The sequence below is a fragment of the Symphalangus syndactylus genome, chromosome X (assembly GCF_028878055.3).
Source record: "Symphalangus syndactylus isolate Jambi chromosome X, NHGRI_mSymSyn1-v2.1_pri, whole genome shotgun sequence".
NCBI classification, from domain to species: domain Eukaryota; kingdom Metazoa; phylum Chordata; class Mammalia; order Primates; family Hylobatidae; genus Symphalangus; species Symphalangus syndactylus.
Genome location: NC_072447.2, coordinates 138,852,377 through 138,871,346, shown reverse-complemented (window position 1 = coordinate 138,871,346; position 18,970 = coordinate 138,852,377). Strand labels below are relative to the sequence as shown.

The 18,970-nt window shown below is 40.2% G+C and overlaps 1 protein-coding gene across 8 annotated transcripts in view; it reads right to left on the bottom strand.

Moving 5' to 3' along the window:
• The window catches only part of SLC9A6 (solute carrier family 9 member A6), a 69,519-nt gene that overhangs the window by 44,635 nt on the left and 5,914 nt on the right, over positions 1 to 18,970 (bottom strand). For 5 of the 8 annotated variants that reach the window (XM_055267057.2, XM_055267060.2, XM_055267059.2 and 2 more), the window contains 5 exons: positions 15,529 to 15,728; positions 12,022 to 12,099; positions 11,647 to 11,723; positions 10,203 to 10,315; positions 6,993 to 7,098 (listed from right to left, as the gene is read on the bottom strand). In XM_055267057.2, the coding sequence (XP_055123032.1) occupies positions 6,993 to 7,098; positions 10,203 to 10,315; positions 11,647 to 11,723; positions 12,022 to 12,099; positions 15,529 to 15,728 (574 nt within the window). The remainder of the gene's footprint in view (positions 1 to 6,992; positions 7,099 to 10,202; positions 10,316 to 11,646; positions 11,724 to 12,021; positions 12,100 to 15,528; positions 15,729 to 18,970) is intronic. The other 3 variants (XM_055267061.2, XM_055267058.2, XM_055267062.2) reach the window with 1 other exon arrangement.

Sequence of the window (18,970 nt, the reverse complement as noted above, 5' to 3'; positions counted from 1 at the left end):
ATCATTAAAATGTATAAGGACACATGGGAAACATGACGGGCTGAGAACAGATGACAGGCTTGTTTTGTTCTTTCTTAGGCAGATGCCTCTGGATTGAAATCTTAACTCATTTTTTCCGTATCAATTGATATTTTATCTTGAGGCAGTATCATCTTTTATGAATACTTTTTTTAAAACCCTGAAAGTAATAAAATGTACAGTTCAGGTGGAAAAATCTTCCCATCATTCCACTACCCTGATAGATCGATTTTATTTTCCTTCTGTATTCCTTTCCCCTCTTTGTGTTACATGCATGCTAATTCTTATTTAGCTGTAATCACAGTGAATGTGTGATTTTGAATTATGCTCTTTTAACTGACAATGACATAAAAATATTCATAGTTTTGGCCGGACGCAGTGGCTCACGCCTGTAATCCCAGCACTTTGGGAGGCCGAGGCAGGCGGATCACCTGAGGTGGGGAGTTTGAGACCAGCCTGACCAACATGGAGAAACCCCGTCTCTACTAAAAATAAAAATACAAAATTAGCTTGGGGTGGTGGTGCATGCCTGTAATCCCAGCTACTTGGGAAGCTAAGGCAGGAGAACCTCTTGAACCCGGGAGGTGGAGGTTGCAGTGAGCTGACATCGTGCTATTGCACTCCAGCCTGGGCAGTAAGAACAAAATTCCATCTCAAGAAAAAAAAAATTCATAGTCTTTATAACTACAGTTTTTAAGACTTCACAATGGTCCGAATGGATATAGCACAATTTATTCAACCATTTCCTCATTGTTAGACATTTAAAAGTTGCTTCTACTATTTTTGCTGCTATAAATAACTGAAAGAACATCTTCTTGCTTTTTATATATTTTAGACTATTCCTTGCACTATATTTCTAAAAATAGACTATTACTATACCTATGGCTCATTTTACATGTTGCTCCACTGCCTTCCAAAAGGTCTCCATTACATTTTTTGAGGGAAATATGATAATATCTCCCAATTTTTTTAATGATCATACCCATTGACCTAGTAATTCTACTCCTAAAAAATACCCTACAGAAATATTTACAAGGATTCACAAAGATTTACACATAAATATGCTCACTGCCATGCTAGTCATAATAATACAATATTAGAAAACACCAAATATTAATCAATCAATAGGGGATTGGAGAGGTAAATTCGTAATGCATCTACCCAATGTGATAATAGAGGTATTGATATCGTATAATATCCAAGTAAAAAAGCTACAGAAGAGTATATATACTATGTCTTTTTTGTTTATAAAAATTATTAACATATTTACATGTATACTACTATCTTAATAGAAAAAGTCTGGATTAAAATCCTAATAGTGGTTATTTCTGAGTTGAAATTTCAGGAATTTTCTACTTTCTGAGTCAAATGCTTTGAATTTTTGCCACAAACATATTTTAACATTATCATAAATAGTGATAAAAGGTAATACCAATTTCAATGTTAACAACAATGTATGAGTGGTCTAGTTTTACTACACCAGAGTTTCTCAACCACAGTATTATTGATATTTGTGGCCAGATATTTATTTGTTGGCTGTGATGGGGGTAGGGTGAGGGGAATGCTGTCCTGTGCATTGAAAGCTTCTACCCACTAGGCCACGTCAATAGGAACCCCCTTCCATTGATGACAGCCAAAATGCCCCCAGACACTGTCAAATATCCCCTGTGTGTGTGTGGTGAGGGGGTGGCAAATTGCCCCTGGCTAAGAATGACTGTACTATGTCATTATCATTAACAATTTTGGCCAAGCACAGTGGCTCCTGCCTATCATCCCAGCACTTTGGGAGGCCGAGGCAGACGGATCACCTGAGGTCGGGAGTTCAAGACCAGCCTGGCCAACATGGTAAAACCCAACCTCTACTAAAAATACAAAAATTAGCTGGGCATGGTGGTGTGCACCTGTAATCCCAGCTACTCGGGAGGCTAAGGTAGGAGAATCACTTGAACCTGGGAGGCAGAGGTAGCAGTGAGCCAAGACCGCGCCATTGTACTCCAGCCTGGGTGACAAGAGCAAAACTCCATCTCAAAAAAAAAAAGTTATGTCTTGTTAATTGAATAGGTAGAAATGGCTACTGATCCTAGCATGTATCTCTGGTAATTAGTGAAGTTAAACAGTTTATCACGTTTGTTGTCTCTCTGTACATCTTCTTTCATAAAAATATAAATGACTGTAAACAACGTATTTTAAACTAATGTGAATTTAGGTCCCCAGGCTAATCACGGTAATCCATTCAGTGGAATACTATGCAACATATACTTTATCTCTAACTACATATACTGTATCTAACATAATATATCAATATACATATAGATCTACCTCATGCAGCCATGTATGAGGGAGTCAATTTCATTTCACCCTCACTGGATTAAAAGTATTATTAATAAGATAAAATAAAATAAAAGAACTGCTACTCCAATAGGTTAAAAAAAAAAAACAGTGCTTCAGGAAGAATAGCTAATGGACGCTGTACTTAATACCTAGGTGATGGGTTGACCTGTGCAGTAAACCACCATGGCACGTGTTTACCTATGTAACAAACCTGCACATCCTGCACATGTACCCTTGAACTTAAAAGTTGGGGAAAAAAAAACAGACAGAAACAAAAACAACCTCCAACATAAATTTCAAGATGAGTTGCCTTAACCTGTTAACTGCCAAACAGAACTCCTGCAAAAAGGGGTTCCCTTCCCTTTAATGCAAAGCTGCTTACACAGAATACAGACAGTAGATAATCCTCAAACTAAGAAAATTCAACACAAAGTAGACTATCTGCATCTAACCCACTTCAAAACACATAAAAGGTAAATGAAGAACGATGAGCATCATACCACTGATCATTCCAGCTAGTAAACTCCCACAGCGAGCACACAACTGCTTTCCCTTCAGCTTTTGGGCAGTAACTCATTTTTTCAACTCTATTAAGACACAAAGCTAACAATTTCTCTGTTATGCTCCTCTCAAGATACAGTCCTTCTCCACCAGAATCCCACTGAGGTTATAATGAGTTAACGTATTATCTCTCACAAATTTAAAATGGCACTAGCTCGCTATCATCCTTAGGTGAAATGAGAAAAGACTCACTCAAATTGTTTCCTATAAGGCTTCATTCTCTCACAGAAAACCCTGTTTGAGAAAGGCTGCAAGAGAAGGAGAAGTATGGCCCTTTGTGAGAAATGCTATGGAAAGGGCTCTCTCTTTTTTTTTTTTTTTTTTTTTTTTTGAGACAGTCTCACTCCATTGCTCAGGCTGGAGGGCAGTGCCACGATCTCAGGTCACCGCAACCTCCGCCTCCTGGGTTCAAGAAATTTTCCTGCCTCAGCCTCCCAGGTAGCTGGGATTACAGGCGTGTGCCACCACGCCCGACTAATTTTTGTATTTTTAGTATAGACAGGGTTTCACCATGTTGGCCAGGAGGGTCTCGAACTCCTGACCTCAGGTGATCCGCCCGCCTCGGCCTCCCAAAGTGCTGGGATTACAGGCATGAGCCGCTACACCCAGCCAGCTCTTTTTAGCATTTATTCTTCACCAACACTGGTATGTACACCCCCAAGCTTAAAATCTTTCAATGAGGTTTTTGCTCCCTTTCACACTAATCAACTATTCCTAACGTTGCAGGAAATAGGTTATTTATAACCTCAAGCTCAAAATCTTTCAATGAGGGTTTTTATCTTTTCCTCTAATGCTAATCAACTGTTCCTAAAGATGCAGGAACAGGCTATTTTATTAATAGGAAAAACTAAGGCACAGGGCACATCAGTTTAAGATAAGACCAGAACAGAGATTTTCTAACTCTTAATCCATTAGGCCATTAGGGCAATGATAAGACAACAGTTACTAGTAAGATGACTGAACAGTAGAATAGTTGTCTAGGATAGGGAATCGATGCTAAAAGTGACTGCCTGTACCTACTCTCTTTACTTTGTAGTGCTGGTAATCGCTCATGTACCTATGTACTGGAAGCTTCAACAATCTTTGTTGCTTCATTTTTTATAACATTTTTTATAACCATACTATCCATTTCTCCCTTACTTCAAATAATGTAAAACTCTTATTCTGCACCTATCATCATTGAAGGTGCTAAAGTTCAGTATCAATATGAGTTACAGCCTTTAGGCTTTATTTCTCAAGTTAAATTTATATTAGTTGCAGACAGCTGCAAAAAAAAATCTGGCAATAAATATGGTGAGGAGGGGGTAATATTTACATACACCGCATTCACAAAAAAGGATATGGCCTTTTGCATATCTTCATACACAACATTTAAGGGATTAATGTTACATCTCAGAAATAGTAATTTCCAACTTTGCAGAAGACAATCAGGCTACGCAAAACAGAGCCAGTGATTTTTTTTTTTTTTTTTTTTTTTTGAGACGGAGTCTTGCTCTTTCACCCAGGCCAGAGTGCAGTGGCGGTATCTCGGCTCACTGCAAGCTCCGCCTCCCGGGTTCACGCCATTCTCCTGCCTCAGCCTCCCGAGCAGCTGGGACTACAGGCGCCCACCACCACACCCGGCTAATTTTTTGTATTTTTAGTAGAGACGGGGTTTCACCATGTTAGCCAGGATTGTCTCGATCTCCTGACCTCGTGATCCACCCACCTCAGCCTCCCAAAGTGCTGGGATTACAGGCGTGAGCCACTGCGCCCAGCCGATGTTTTATTCTTTCATAACTAACAAAGTGGAAATTAAGGAGAGAAATAAAAATAAAGAGAAAATGTGAAGGGTTCTTACTTCTCTCTCATAGAAAGTTCTGGTATGAAGTAAAAGCAACTGCCTATAGAGTTAGATATTTGCCTAATAAGAGTAGGTAGGCAGGGGCCAGGCATGGTGGCTCACGCCTGTAATCCTAGCACTTGGGGAGGCCGAGGCAGGTGGATCACCTGAGGTCAGGAGTTCGAAACCAGCCTGGCCAACACGGTCAAACCCCGTCTCTATTAAATATACCAAAATTAGCCGGGCGTGGTGGCATGTGCCTGTAGTCCCAGCTACTCGGGAGGCTGAGGCAGGAGAATTGCTTGAACCTGGGAGGTGGAGGTTGCAGTGAGCCTATATTGCACCACTGCACTCCAGCCTGGGTGACAGAACAAAGCTCTGTCTCAAAAAAAAAAAAAAAAAAAAAGTAGGGAGGCAGGATTGAATTCCTCAGAGGTTCAGACTCATTCTTCAACCTGCAAACACCTTATAGTAACATGTATAGTACTTTCTATAATTAGATTAAAAATATTGCTCATTCAAAATTGTCTGCAATTAAATTGTTATAATACATAACTACATATCTATAACATATATTAACACTTCTATAGATTAAAAATGTTTTGAAATGATTATGTCAAGTAAGAGAAACATAAATTAGGCTACGATGAGATATTTCTCAATTATCAAGTTAGCAAAAATATAAAAGTTTGACAAATATTCTGCTGGCGAAACTGTGAGGAAACAGACCAATAATTTAATGGTGAAAGTGCAAAGTGCTACAATTCCTTTGATGAACAATTTAACAATGTCGAACAAAATTACAAACGGATTTTACCCTTTAACCTACCTACCAATCTCACTTTGGGGCATTCAGCCTACCAATATACCTATACATGTATAAAACAAGGTAAGTTCAAGGTTAATCACTGCAGCACCGTTTGGGACAGCAAAGGATTAAAAACCCTTCAAATGTCCTGCAATAGGAGACTGAGCAAATAAATAATAATGCAGTTCACATAGAGAATACTATATAGCTGCAAAGAATGAGAATACTCACTCTTTTGACATGCAAAATTCTCCAGAAGATAGACAGTATGTGACTTTAAAAATAAGAAATGAGAGGCAAATAAGACTATTTATTCACAGTTGTGCCTGCATTTGAATAAAGAAATACTAAGATAGGTAAGAGACTAATAAAAATGGTTATCTAGGCCAGGCGCGGTGGTTCACGCCTGTAATCTCAGCACTTTGGGAGGCCAAAGTGGGCAGATCACCTGAGGTTGGGAGTTTGAGACCAGCCTGGCCAACATGGTGAAACCCCGTCTCTACTAAAAATACAAAAATTAGCAGAGCGTGGCGGCAGAAGCCTGTAATCCCAGCTACTCAGGAGGCTGAGGCAGAAGAATCACTTGAACCCAGGAGGCGGAGGTTGCAGTGAGCCAAGACCGTGCCATTGCACTCCAGCTTGGGGGACAGGAGCAAGACTTCGTCTCAGAAAAAAAAAAGTTATCTACAAGGAACTAGGGGGACAGGTGGATGAGGACAGATGTAAGAGTGTGAATTTTCTGTGTGTAACTTTTTACATGACTTTAATTTATGAGCCACGTGAATATATTATGTATTCAGAAAAAATTAAGGCCGGCGCAGTGGCTCAGGCCTGTAATCCCAGCACTTCGGGAAATCGAGGTAGGTGGATCACCTGAGGTCAGGAGAAGATCAGCCTGGGCAACATGGTGAAAACCCATCTCTACTAAAATACAAAAATTAGCCGGGCATGGTGGTGGGCACCCGTAATCCCAGCTACTTGGGAGGCTGAGGCAGGAGAATCACTTCAACCTGGGAGGCAGAGGTTGCACTGAGCCGAGATCACGCTACTGCACCCCAGCCTGTATGATAGAGTGAGACTCTTATCTCCAAAAAAAAAAAAGAAAAATACTAAATCTAATTTAAAAAATAAAATGCTCATGTTGTAATGTTAAAACCGAATACAAAATTATATAGACACTACAATCACAACTATGTAACAATATCATACATAGAAAAAGGAAATGTTCTAGAATGTTTACAGTAATTGTCTTTAGGTGGTGGCAGTACATATTTTTCTCTTCCCTGTATTTTCCAATTTATCTATAAAATATGCATTTCTTCAAGAGGGAAAAAAAATGCCTCATTCTTCCAAATGTTTCCATTCATAATGTACTTTATTCAATAAGTGACTTTCAGTTCCTAGTACCCTCACACTTAATATTCAGAATATAATAAGAAAACAAACACTTACGAGGACAGCACTATGGCAACAGCATCATTGAGGACACTTTCACCAAAAAGAAGTGCATAGAGTTCAACATCAACTTGAAGCTCGTGGAATATAGCAAGAACAGTCACTGGTAAGTAAAAAGAGTCAGAGGAATACTTAGACATTACAAATATAACATATTCTCCTCAGTAGATGACTCTGAGAGTTATTTAGAAATTCATTTCTTCCTCCTAGAATTCAATCCTAATAAACATTCTTACCATATTAAAGACCCTGTAATTTTATATAAATATTTTTCTTTTCTAATTGTGTACCTGCACAAACTTCTCCTCTCTCTCTTAAAAATGGCTGAAAGTAACCCCAAAGAACTGAGTTGGCCTACATTCTTCATGCAGATGTTAATAATCGTGTCTTGTACATTTCTTTCCCACAAAGAATATATTCAGAATTTCTTATAGACCATGTAGTCATTAATCTTTAATGTAGAATATTATGAAAAGAATCTAATGTTGCAAACTTTGTTTCTTTGGGCCTTACAACTCATTTGTACTTGACTTACAAATTGCAAGCACAAAGGTTTAGCAAAGACAGTAGGAAATGAAAACACAGGTTTAGTTTTTGGTTGGGGTAAAATTTATGACCAGAATTACAGCTGCTGGATTTGTCTTAATAAGAAGCCAACTATGAGAATATTCCAGCTTAAGAAGAAAAACAATAAATCCTCCTTTTAGGAAAGCAATTATATGAGAAATCTTAGAAAATCAGATGAGATTGAAGTTATATTATAACTTTAATTACTAAGTCACATAGCTCAGTTACTAAAGAAACCCAAGTGGACATGAAAAATTAATATAAGCAGAGGTGAGCTTTTTTTTTTTTTTTTTGAGATGGAGTCTTGCTCTGTCGCCCAGGCTGGAGTGCAGTGGTGCAATCACGGCTCACTGCAAGCTCTGCCTCCCGGGTTCACGCCATTCTCCTGCCTCAGCCTCCCGAGTAGCTGGGACTACAGGCGCCCGCCACAACGCCTGGCTAATTTTTTTGTATTTTTCGTAGAGACAGGGTTTTACTGTGTTAGTCAGGATGGTCTCGATCTCCTGACCTCGTGATCCACCTGTCTCGGCCTCCCAAAGTGCTGGGATTATAGGCGTGAGCCAACGGGCCCAGCTGAGAGAGCCTTTTCAAATGCCACTCACAAAAACAAGAAACTTGCATTTTATTTATTTAAATTTTTTTTAAGAGACAGTGTCTTGCTTTGTCACTCAGGCTGGAGTACAGTGGCACAATCACAGTTCACTGCAGCCTCAAACCCCTAGGTTCAAGTGATCCTCCTGCCTCAGCCTCCTGAGTCACTGGGATTAAAGACATGAGCCACCATGTCCAGTATATTTTAAAAGCTATAGTTTCTACTACAAAGCATTGCAGCTGGAATATACTGATACCAAAGCTCATCAAGAAAGGGGGAGAAGGAGAGTAGAGCAATAGTGCAGAATTTCTAAAAGAAACCCTTCTAAGAGCAAGTTAACAATGGCAAAATAATAGAAATGGGGCAAGTGCCTACATAATTCAGAAAAAAATAACAGTCCAACTTTATATAAGCAACTTTATATATTGCTATTCAGGCAATAGTCCTATCAAACAAAACCAGAAAGTTGAAATAATGTAGCCAAGCCAATGGACTCACATTTCTCATAGGATTTGAAAAGTTGAGAAGCTTGCTTATAATGAAAGGACACAGAAACCAGAGACCACCGGCTCCTTGCAAAAACCATCCTACCTTCATGTTGATAATGGGATGGGAATAGCTACAAACAATGAGAGGACAGCTTTGGTGGTCTTTAAGGAAGCAATTTAATTTCCAGTTTTAAAAATGCTAAACTACACAAATTCTCTAAAATGGCCCTCTAACTAATCTTTTAAAATCTTTTTTTTTTTTTTTTTTTTGGAGACAGGGTCTCGCCCTTGTCGCCCAGGCAGAATGAGACTGCAGCCTCATTGCAGCTCACTGCAGCCTCAAACTCCTAGGCTCAAGTGGTCCTCCCACTTCAGCCTCCCAAGTAGCTAGGACTACAGGCACGCACCCCCATGCTCAGCTATTTCTTTTTCTTTTTTTTTGTAGAGACAGGGTGTCACTGTGTTGCCTAGGCTGGTCTCGAACTCACAGTCTCAAGTGATCCTACCACCTCGGCCTCCCAAAGCACTGGAATTTATATGCATGAGCCACTGTGTCCAGCCAAAATATCTCTCATAGAGTATTGAACACATTTTTCTCCTTCCCATAAAGCCCTGTGTTATCAGAGTTAACACAGGAATGCAGAGATAACCTTAGGATTCTACCTTTAATTGTGCTGGATGACAATTAAAGATGATTAACTTACGAGGTTAAAAAGTAAAACAAAATGAGCTTCAACGAAAGTCTTAAAGCATGCTAAAAGAAAACTTCCATCCTTAATTCAAAAATATCAGTCTATGTTCCTTCCCCAACCTTTCCATTCCGTATCTTCTCCAAATTCCTAATTTGAATGTTGCTGTTAAGTTTACCAGTGCTCTATCAGGAAAACTAAAACCTAACTCAGTACAATTAAATTCATTCTGGAACACAACTTTTAGAAGATCTGACACTAAAAGCACAGGGGAACAAGTTGTGTTAATATTAAACAAACAACTGTATAATCATAAAGCCAATTTTATAAAAACAATTCTTTAATGTATATTAAAGTCCTCCAATGACTCCAAATCAAACCTGTATTAGCACAACTGCCTTCTAACAATCATTTTTAAACATTTTTTCTTACTGTTAAATGCATACAGCTGAATAGAAACCGAAAGATTTTTAGGGAACTGGTTTTCTAAAAGCTTGAAAGGAAATATATAATTATTACCCATTTAAACTAATCTATAATCTAGTTCATCTTCTTCTATGCTCAATCACTAGGGATAAAGACCAACATGAATTTCTGAAGAAAGTACCTTATAGTCCTTGTTGAAACAGCGTCAACTTGTGGACCAGTAATAGGCAAATGTAATAAAAAAAAAAAAAAGGAAAAGGAAAACAAATTTGTGCTGAAGCCAAAAGGAATCATGAATTTTGTTTTTTCCTCCACAATTAGAAAGTATAGTACTAAGGAAGTATCTAATCATGAATTCTACACCTCAGAGAAAGAAAAACCCACATGTATTTGACTGCAAAACAATGTACCTCGAGTATGTAAACTCCATTCATATAAAACATACCTGGATCAGTTGCTGATACAATGGCACCAAACAGTAGGCAATCTGTAAAGTAAAAATCTCCTGCAAGTTGTCCCGTCACCTTCATCAGCGTTACACAGCCATACATTATTGACCTGTTCAATAAACACAGTCCTACTTTAGAAAAAAATATCAACTGTTAAAAAAATTAGGATAAAGTAAGAAGATGGGTTTACTGTAGTACTTTATGACTAATCCCAAATTTAACTCATGTCATTGAAATATGGTAATACTTTGGCCTTAAGGAAAATTCAAACAACTTATTACCTATGTGAATATTACAAAAGTCTTTAGACCCAGTCAGGAATATATAACACTGCATAAATCAAAAATGTGGGCGGCAAGCTACCTAGGCGCCAAGGCAAGAGACCGAGGACACGAGCTGTTCCAGTATAATAAAATATAAAACAAGAATAGTTTTATATTTTAAATCTATATCTATACCAGATATAGATTTTAGATATGATTATATATGAATATCATTAATCATTAGTTGGTAGTAATTACTCTTTATCCCAATATTATAATAATCTCCACTCTATAATCATAATCTAGGAAAAACCAGGCCATACAGAGATAGGAGCTGAGGGGACATAGTGAGGTGTGACCAGAAGACAAGAGTGCGAGCCTTCTGTTATGCCCAGACAGGGCCACCCGAAGGGCTCCTTGGTCTAGCAGTGACGCCAGTGTCTGGGAAGATGCCTGTTGCCAGGCAGACCGTGGTCTAGCGGTAGCAAAAGGTGTCAACGAACAACACCCTCTACTTAGCAGACCGGGAAAGGGAGTCTCCTTTTCCCCAGGGGAGTTTAGAGAAGACTCTGCTCCTCCACCTCTTGTGGGGGGCCTGACACCAGTCAGGCTTTCCCGCAGTTATCCGGAGGCCTAACCGTCTCCCTGTGATGCTGTGCTTCAGTGGTCACGCTCCTAGTCTGCCTTCATGTTCCATCCTGTACACCTGGCCCTGCCTTCTAGATAACAGTAGTAAATTAGTGAAAGTACTAATAGTCTCTGATATGTAGAAATAATGGCGTAAACTGTCTTCCTCTTTGTCTTCTCTCTCTCTCTGCCTCGGCTGCCAGGCAGGGAAGGGCCCCCGTCCAGTGGACACGTGACCCACGTGACCTTACCTATCATTGGAGAAGACTCACATTCTTTACCCTGCCCCTTTTACTTTGCATACAATAAATAACAGTGCAGCCAGACATTCGGGGCCACTACCGGTCTCCGCGCATTGGTGGTAGTGGACACCCGGGCCCGGCTGCCTTTTCTTTTATCTCTTTGTCTTGTGTCTTTATTCCTACACTCTCTCGTCGCCACACACAGGGAGAGACCCACCGACCCTGTGGAGCTGGTCCCTACACAAAAATATATTATTTTAAAATTATAATTTGAAGGCTACAAAGTATTTTAAGCTTAAAATACTTACCCAATAACGAAACAAGAAATTGCTGTTCCAAGAAAAGCGTATGCTAGGATAGACCCAAGATTTCGAAAAAAATGTCTCTGACAAAAAAAAAAAAAAGTTACACTGTTAGAATACTTACCAGTTACTTGAAAAAGAAAAGGTTTTCTATGCTATGCTAATATTAAATGCATTATTCACTAGGATTAAATGCATTATTCACTAGGATAAATAAGAGAAAACATTCTTGTACAGGTATAAATTTCAGCATCTAAAAAGGATAAGGAGAGGAGAAAGGAGGGTAATCTGGAAAGAACAGCCCATTTCTGAAGTGTCAAATATTACAAAGCCCATGGAGTTTAAGATTATTCAAAGTATATGAAAGACAAAAAGACTTACCCTTTTCAGGCTATAACCTGCATAAAATATGATAGGAGGAAGTAATATGTTGAAAAATACTTCTGGATCAAAAGTAACCTGTTAAAATAAAGAGTTATTTTAGATCAATTCCCTAGAAGACCTCATATTCCATTATCAAATGATCAAGAAGAAAAAATACTATATGTTAAACTAGTCAAAGGCAAGAACATTACTGTGTTAACTTAAAAATATTTCATCTAGGATAGCTTCTGTTCTACTTCTCAACCAAACGACCAGGAGATAGCATTGGAACAATCAGTTAAGGCCTATCTGTGGAAAGTGTATTAAAATACTATGTCATTAAAAAATGTTTCAGGAGGCTGAGGCAGGAGAATTGCTTGAACCTTGGAGGCAGAGGCTGCAGTGAGCTGAGACTGCACCACTGCACTCCAGCCTGGGTGACAGAGCAAGACTCCATCTAAACAAACAAAGAAAAAAGTTAAAAATAGGGCCAGGCGCAGTGGCTCACACCTGTAATCCCAGCACTTTGGGAGGCGGAGGTGGGCGGATCACCTGAAGCCAGGAGTTCAAGACCACCCTAGCCAACATGGTGAAACCCCAACTCTACTAAAAATACAAAAATTAGCTGGGTGTGGTGGCGTGTGCCTGTAATCCCAGCTACTCAGGAGGCTGAGGCAGGAGAATCGCTGGAACTCGGGAGGCAGAGATTGCAGTGAGCCAAGATCGTGCCAGTGCACTCCAGCCTGGGCAAAAGAGTGAGATTTTGTCTCAAAAAAAAAAAAAAAGTAAGAGAAAGCATGGACATTATTTTTGCTTTAAATAAAAGAAACCTGGCTGGGTGCAGTGGCCCAAGCCTGCAATCCCAGCACTTTGGGAGGCCGAGGCAGGTGGATCACTTGAGGTCAGAAATTCGAGACCTGCCTGACCAACATGGCAAAACCCCATCTCTATTAAAAATACAAAATTAGCCTGGTATGGTGGTGTATGCCTGTAATCCCTGCTACTTGGGAGGCTGACACAGGAGAATTACTTGAACCTGGGAGGTGGAGGAGCCGAGATTGTGCCACTGCACTCCAGCTTGGGCAATAAGAGCAAAACTCCGTCCCAAAAATAAATGAATGAGGCCGGGAGTGGTGGCTCACGCCTGTAATCCCAGCACTTTGGGAGGCCAAGGCAGGTGGATAACGAGGTCAGGAGATCGAGACCATCCTGGCTAACATGGTGAAACCCCGTCTCTATTAAAAATACAAAAAATTAGCTGGGCGTGGTGGCGGGTGCCTGTAGTCCCAGCTACTTGGGAGGGTGAGGCAGGAGAATGGCATGAACCCAGGAGGCGGAGCTTGCAATGAGCCGAGATTGCACCACTGCACTCCAGCCTGGGTGACAGATCGAGACTCCGTCTCAAACAAACAAACAAACAAAACACACAAAAAAACAACAAAACAACAACAACAACAACAACAACAAAACATAAATGAATGAATGAAACCCCAAACTGGTAATATAAAACTTAAGAGTACGGTATTATTGTTGGCAAAAAGAAACAGATTTCTTACATAGATAACATTTCTAAAGGTGTATAATATTGTAGTAAAAAGTTTCTGTACGGCTCAGATTTCTACTTCCGATAGCCCACTCATTTTAAGACCTAGTCACCATAAAAATGTAAATACCCCCTTCTGTTCATAAGGCTGCAGTAGAATGTGACATGAACACAAAGTAGCTACACACAAACCCATGCTAAAACTTCGTTTACTAGAACTTTTAAGGAATTGGAATTTTCCACAGGTGGAAAGAACTCTTGTTGCAAGGTAAACCTCAAGTTCATATGAAATTTTAAAAGCATTAAAGATGGTCAGAAATACAACCAAGTAGCTATAAAAATCAAGTCCTGCCTGTACTCCTAGCACTTTGGGAGGCTGAGGTAGGTGGTTCGCCTGAGCCCAGGAGTTTGAGACGAGCCTAGACAACATGGTGAAACCCCAACTCTACTAAAAATACAAAAATTAGCCGGGTATGGTGGCACGTGCCTGTAGTCTGAGCTACTAAGGAGGCTGAGGTTGGAGAGTCACCTGAGCCTGGGAGGCGGGGGTTGCAGAGAGCTGAGATCATGCCACTACACTCCAGCCTGGGTGACAGAGTAAAACCCTGTGTCAAAAAAAAAAAAAAAAAAAAGTCAAGTCCTGCCAATGTAGCAGACAGAAGTGAAGGCAAACAGCAAAGGTAGGAGAAAACAAAGAGACATGAGCAAAGTGGCACTGAGAAACGTCATGATAAACCTATGAGGGAGACAGGAGAAAGCAGCTCCAGGGATTTCTGGGAGCCAGTACAATTGCAACTCAAACTCTAACATAAAGCTTTATGCACAGCATGGTACAATAACTCAGACTCACGCTTAGGGTCCCTGAAGTTGTGTCAGATTGTGAATCAAAGAAAGATTAAATTGTGATCAGTATAGAATACAAGCAAGGCAAGAAAGAATTGAAAGAAATATTAATAGAATATTTTAGGTATTATCAAATAAAGCCAATATGCTGAAGTACTATAAAACTATAAGGACTGGCTGGGCACAGTGGCTCACGCCTGTAATCCCAGCACTTTGGGAGGCCGAGGCGGGGGAATCACTTGAGGTCAGGAGTTGGAGACCAGCCTGGCCAACATGGTAGAACTCCGTCTCTACTAAAAAATACAAAAAGCCAGGCGTGGTGGTGGACGCCTGTAATCCCAGCTACACGGGAGGCTGAGGCAGAAGAACTGCTTGAACCCAGGAGACAGAGGCTGCAGTGAGCCAAGATCATGCCACTGCACTCTAGCCTGGGCGACAGAGTGAGACTCCATCTCAGAAAACATAAAATAAATAAAGAAAAAGAAAAAGAAAACTATAAGGACCATCTGCAAATGGAAAGAAATGCTTATAAATTCTGCTTAACTTATGCCAGGCGCGGTGGCTCACGCTTGTAATCCCAGCACTTTGGGAGGCCGAGGCGGGCGGATCACGAGGTCAAGAGATCGAGACCACGGTGAAACCCCGTCTCTACTAAAAATACAAAAAATTAGCCGGGCGTGGTGGCGGGTGCCTGTAGTCCCAGCTACTCAGAGAGCTGAGGCAGGAGAATGGCGTGAACCCGGGAGGCGGAGCTTGCAGTGAGCGGAGATTGCGCCACTGCACTCCAGCCTGGGTGACAGAGCGAGACTCCGTCTCAAAAAAATAAAAATAAAAAATAAAAAATAAAAAATAAATAAATAAATAAATTCTGCTTAAGTTAATCCCAGTCTCCATTTATCACAAGCTGTAAACAATCCAGAGAGAAACAAAAAGTTACACTACTTAGCCTCAATCAGAAAACGAGTTGTACAGACATATCCATTTCCTTACATTATTACATTTGTTAACTGAGGTTTTACTCCATTGAAAAAGACTCATTATTTTAAATATCATTAAAAATCCATTACTTATTTTCTCCTGAATCATTTTGCTGCTAGTTAGACACAAAAAAGATTCAAAGATTTCCTTTAAGAACTTACCTTTCTAAGCATTTCATTATCTTGAACATTATTGAGTTCATGTGAACTAATCTCTCCTTTCAGCGTATACTCATAAAATTTTCCACTAACATTTACCAGTAAGGTAGTTGGACTTGACTGCACTTCACAGCTCAGGGTCACATTATTTACATCACTCGGAACGTGAATGCCATACCGAAGCACAAGGCCCACCAAAAGACCTGGAAAAAAGAACAACATAAGCTCTTCTTGCCGACAGAGACCACTTCTTTTGTACCCCACGCATAACTATGGATGAGAGAAAATCTCTTATGGTAGTTCCTTGTAGCTCAGAACTGATTTTTAGATGAAATGCAGTTATGTTTTAAAGTATTACTAAATTCATACAACAAACAGCCCAATCTTCATATAATCCAGTGAAACAGGAGAGAAAAACATTCCCTAGGACAACAGCACAGATCGCTGCATTTCTAGATCAATATTTAAATAAGTAATGAGGAAGGTAACAAAAAGAGAAAATATCTTCAAAACATCTGAAGACAGAATATGCTCCAATGTGTCCCAACTCGACAGTGCAATCATGTTAGAAATGTGTTTTCTGGCCAGGCGCGGTGGCTCATGCCTGTAATCTTAGCACTTTGGGAGGCCGAGATGGGTGGATTGCCTGAGAGCTCAGGAGTTCGAGACCAGCCTGGGAAACATGGTGAAACCCCAACTCTACTAAAATACAAAAAATCAGCTGGGAGTGGTGGCGGGCGCCTGCAATCCCAGCAACTCAGGAGGCTGAGGTGTGAGAATTGCTTTAACCCAGGAGGCAGAGGTTGCAGTGAGCCGAGATGATGCCACTTCACTCCAGCCTGGGCAACAAAGCGAAACTCTGTCTCAAAAAAAAGAAAGAAAGAAAGAAAGAAATTTGTTTTTCACCTCCATTCATCAATTTATAAGACTTAAACAATGCACTTCGCAAGTTTATTCCCAAAGCACATGACTGGCCAAATAATGCACATTTAACAAATTGAAAAGTCAATAATATTTGTAGGTTGACTGAGTTCTTCTACTTCTAAAAGGTCAGATTTCAATTTTAAAATATCTGCTTCAAAATCAAAACATAGAATAGAAGTCCTGAATCTGGCACTATGACATCAAACAGATTGCTGGATCATCCTAATGACATTCAAATATGCACAATATTCTAGGTACTGTAAAACTAATTTTTTTTTTTTTCTGAGACGGAATCTTGCTCTGTTGTCCAGGCTGGAGTGCAGTGGCATGATCTCGGCTCACTGCAACCTCCACCTCCCGGGTCCAATCAATTATCCTGCCTCAGCCTCCCGAGTAGCTGGGATTATAGGCGCACACCACCACGCCTGGCTAGTTTTTGTATTTTTAGTAGAGATGGGGTTTCACCATGTTGGCCAGGCTGGTCTCAAACTCCTGACCTTGTAATCCATCCACCTCGGCCTCCCAAACTGCTGGGATTACAGACGTGAGCCACCATGCCCAGCCCTATAAAACTATATTGATCAACTATAATTGTTTAGTAATGGCTTTACTGATATCTAATTCAAACACCAAAAGTTCATCCTTTTAAAAACTGTACAATTCAGTGGTCTTTAGTATATTTACAAAGTTGAATATCAATCACCACTATCTAATTCTAGAACATTTTCATCCCTCCAAAAAGAACCACACACCTACTAGCAGTCATTCTCCATTCCCCCATGCCCGAATCCACAGCCCCTGGCAACCACTCATCTACTTTCTTTCTTTATGGACCTGCCTTTTCTAAACATTTCATATAAATGAACTCCTACAATATATGGCCTTTTGTGTCTGACTTCTTTCACTTAGCATAATATTTTCAAGGTTTATCTATGTTGTAGCATGGATCAGAACCTCATTTACTTTTACGATCAAATGATATTTCATTGTATGGACATACCTCAACTACAAATAAAACCCAAACTTCTGGAACTTTCCTTAACTCCATGCATAGTATACCACTACTAGCTGCATTTTACCTTCCTAATGCCTTTCATTCTGACTAGCCAGCCATTCTTTCAATATGTGAATGAGTGTACTATGCTAGGTAGGCCTCCAGGGTTCAGAGATGAAAACAAGGTCCCTCCTTCAAGGAAAACTCGGTCCAGTTAGTGAAAACAGACTGAATAAACAATCATAATGCAATATATATATGTATACAAGGTATTATAAGAACAGAAAAGAGGCAACTACCCAAGCCTGGGGGAGTAAGACATTAGGGAAGTCTTTCCAGAGATGTCACCTGGGCAGGTAACAAGCTAGAAGAAATGGGTATATTCCAAGTAGAGGAATAGTAGTACACATCCAGTCAAGGATGGAGAGAACACAGCCCATCCAGTGAATCAAGTAGTTCAGTACAGCTGGCTTATAAAGTGACAAGAGTTGAGGTTTGAAAGATTGGCAGGAGTTGAATCATAAAAGATCTTATCTGTTGGGGAAGGGAGTTTGAAGTTTATCCCAAAAGTAAAATGAAGTCACAGAAGGCAGAGGCTTAATATCAGATTTCCACTTTAGAAAGACTGGTCTAGACTAGAGAGGGTCTAAAAGGCTAGATACAGGGCTACTGTAGGCATTCAGGCAATAAGAGTTTAGGTCCTAACCTAAGAGAGTACTGACAGGAGGGGAGAAGGATTTTTAGAAGGTATTATATTTTAGTAAGATTTAGTGACTGAGGAAGGGAGATGAAAGACTAAGAGGAACGTTAATTGACTTGGTAACCAGGTGAGTAAGTTGGCCTGGGCACTGAGGGGGATAACAAGGCCATTCAATGAGGTAAGGAAAATACAAAGATGAACAGATTTACAGGGGAAAAGGCTACGTTCAGTTTTGGACACATTGAGTTGGATGTACTTGTGACACACGCATAGTTGCATATGTGGTATCTGGAGCTAAAGCCAGGGGTCTCAACTGGAGATATACACTGTGCAGTCATAAGATGGTTGAAGTCAGATGTAGATGAGATCGCCAGCAGAGCAAATAAAATGGGAAGAAGACTATGATATAGATCTGGGGTTTGATCTATTAATAGCCAACATTAAGGGGCTGCTAGAGGAGAAGGAGCTGATGAAGGAGTCTGAGAAGAAAAACCCACAGGAGTAGAAAAAAAAGGAACCAGTGGTGGCAAAGTCAGGAAGAAAGGGAAAAAATTCATTTTTGAGGAGAAGGAAGTGATAAAAACTATCAAATGCTATAGTAAAGTCAAATAAGGCAGGCATTAGAAGTATCCACTGGGTTTGGAAACAAGGAGGCCATAGGTGATCTCGATAAGAGCAGTTTCAGTGGAGTAGCAGGGGTGGAAACCAGACCCAAGTGAGAAGTGATGAAGCAGAAACGAGGAGGTATAAGAGCAGTCGTTGCCAGCTGGGTGCAGTGGCTCACACCTGTAATCCTAGCAATTTGGTAGGCTGAGGCGGGTGGATCA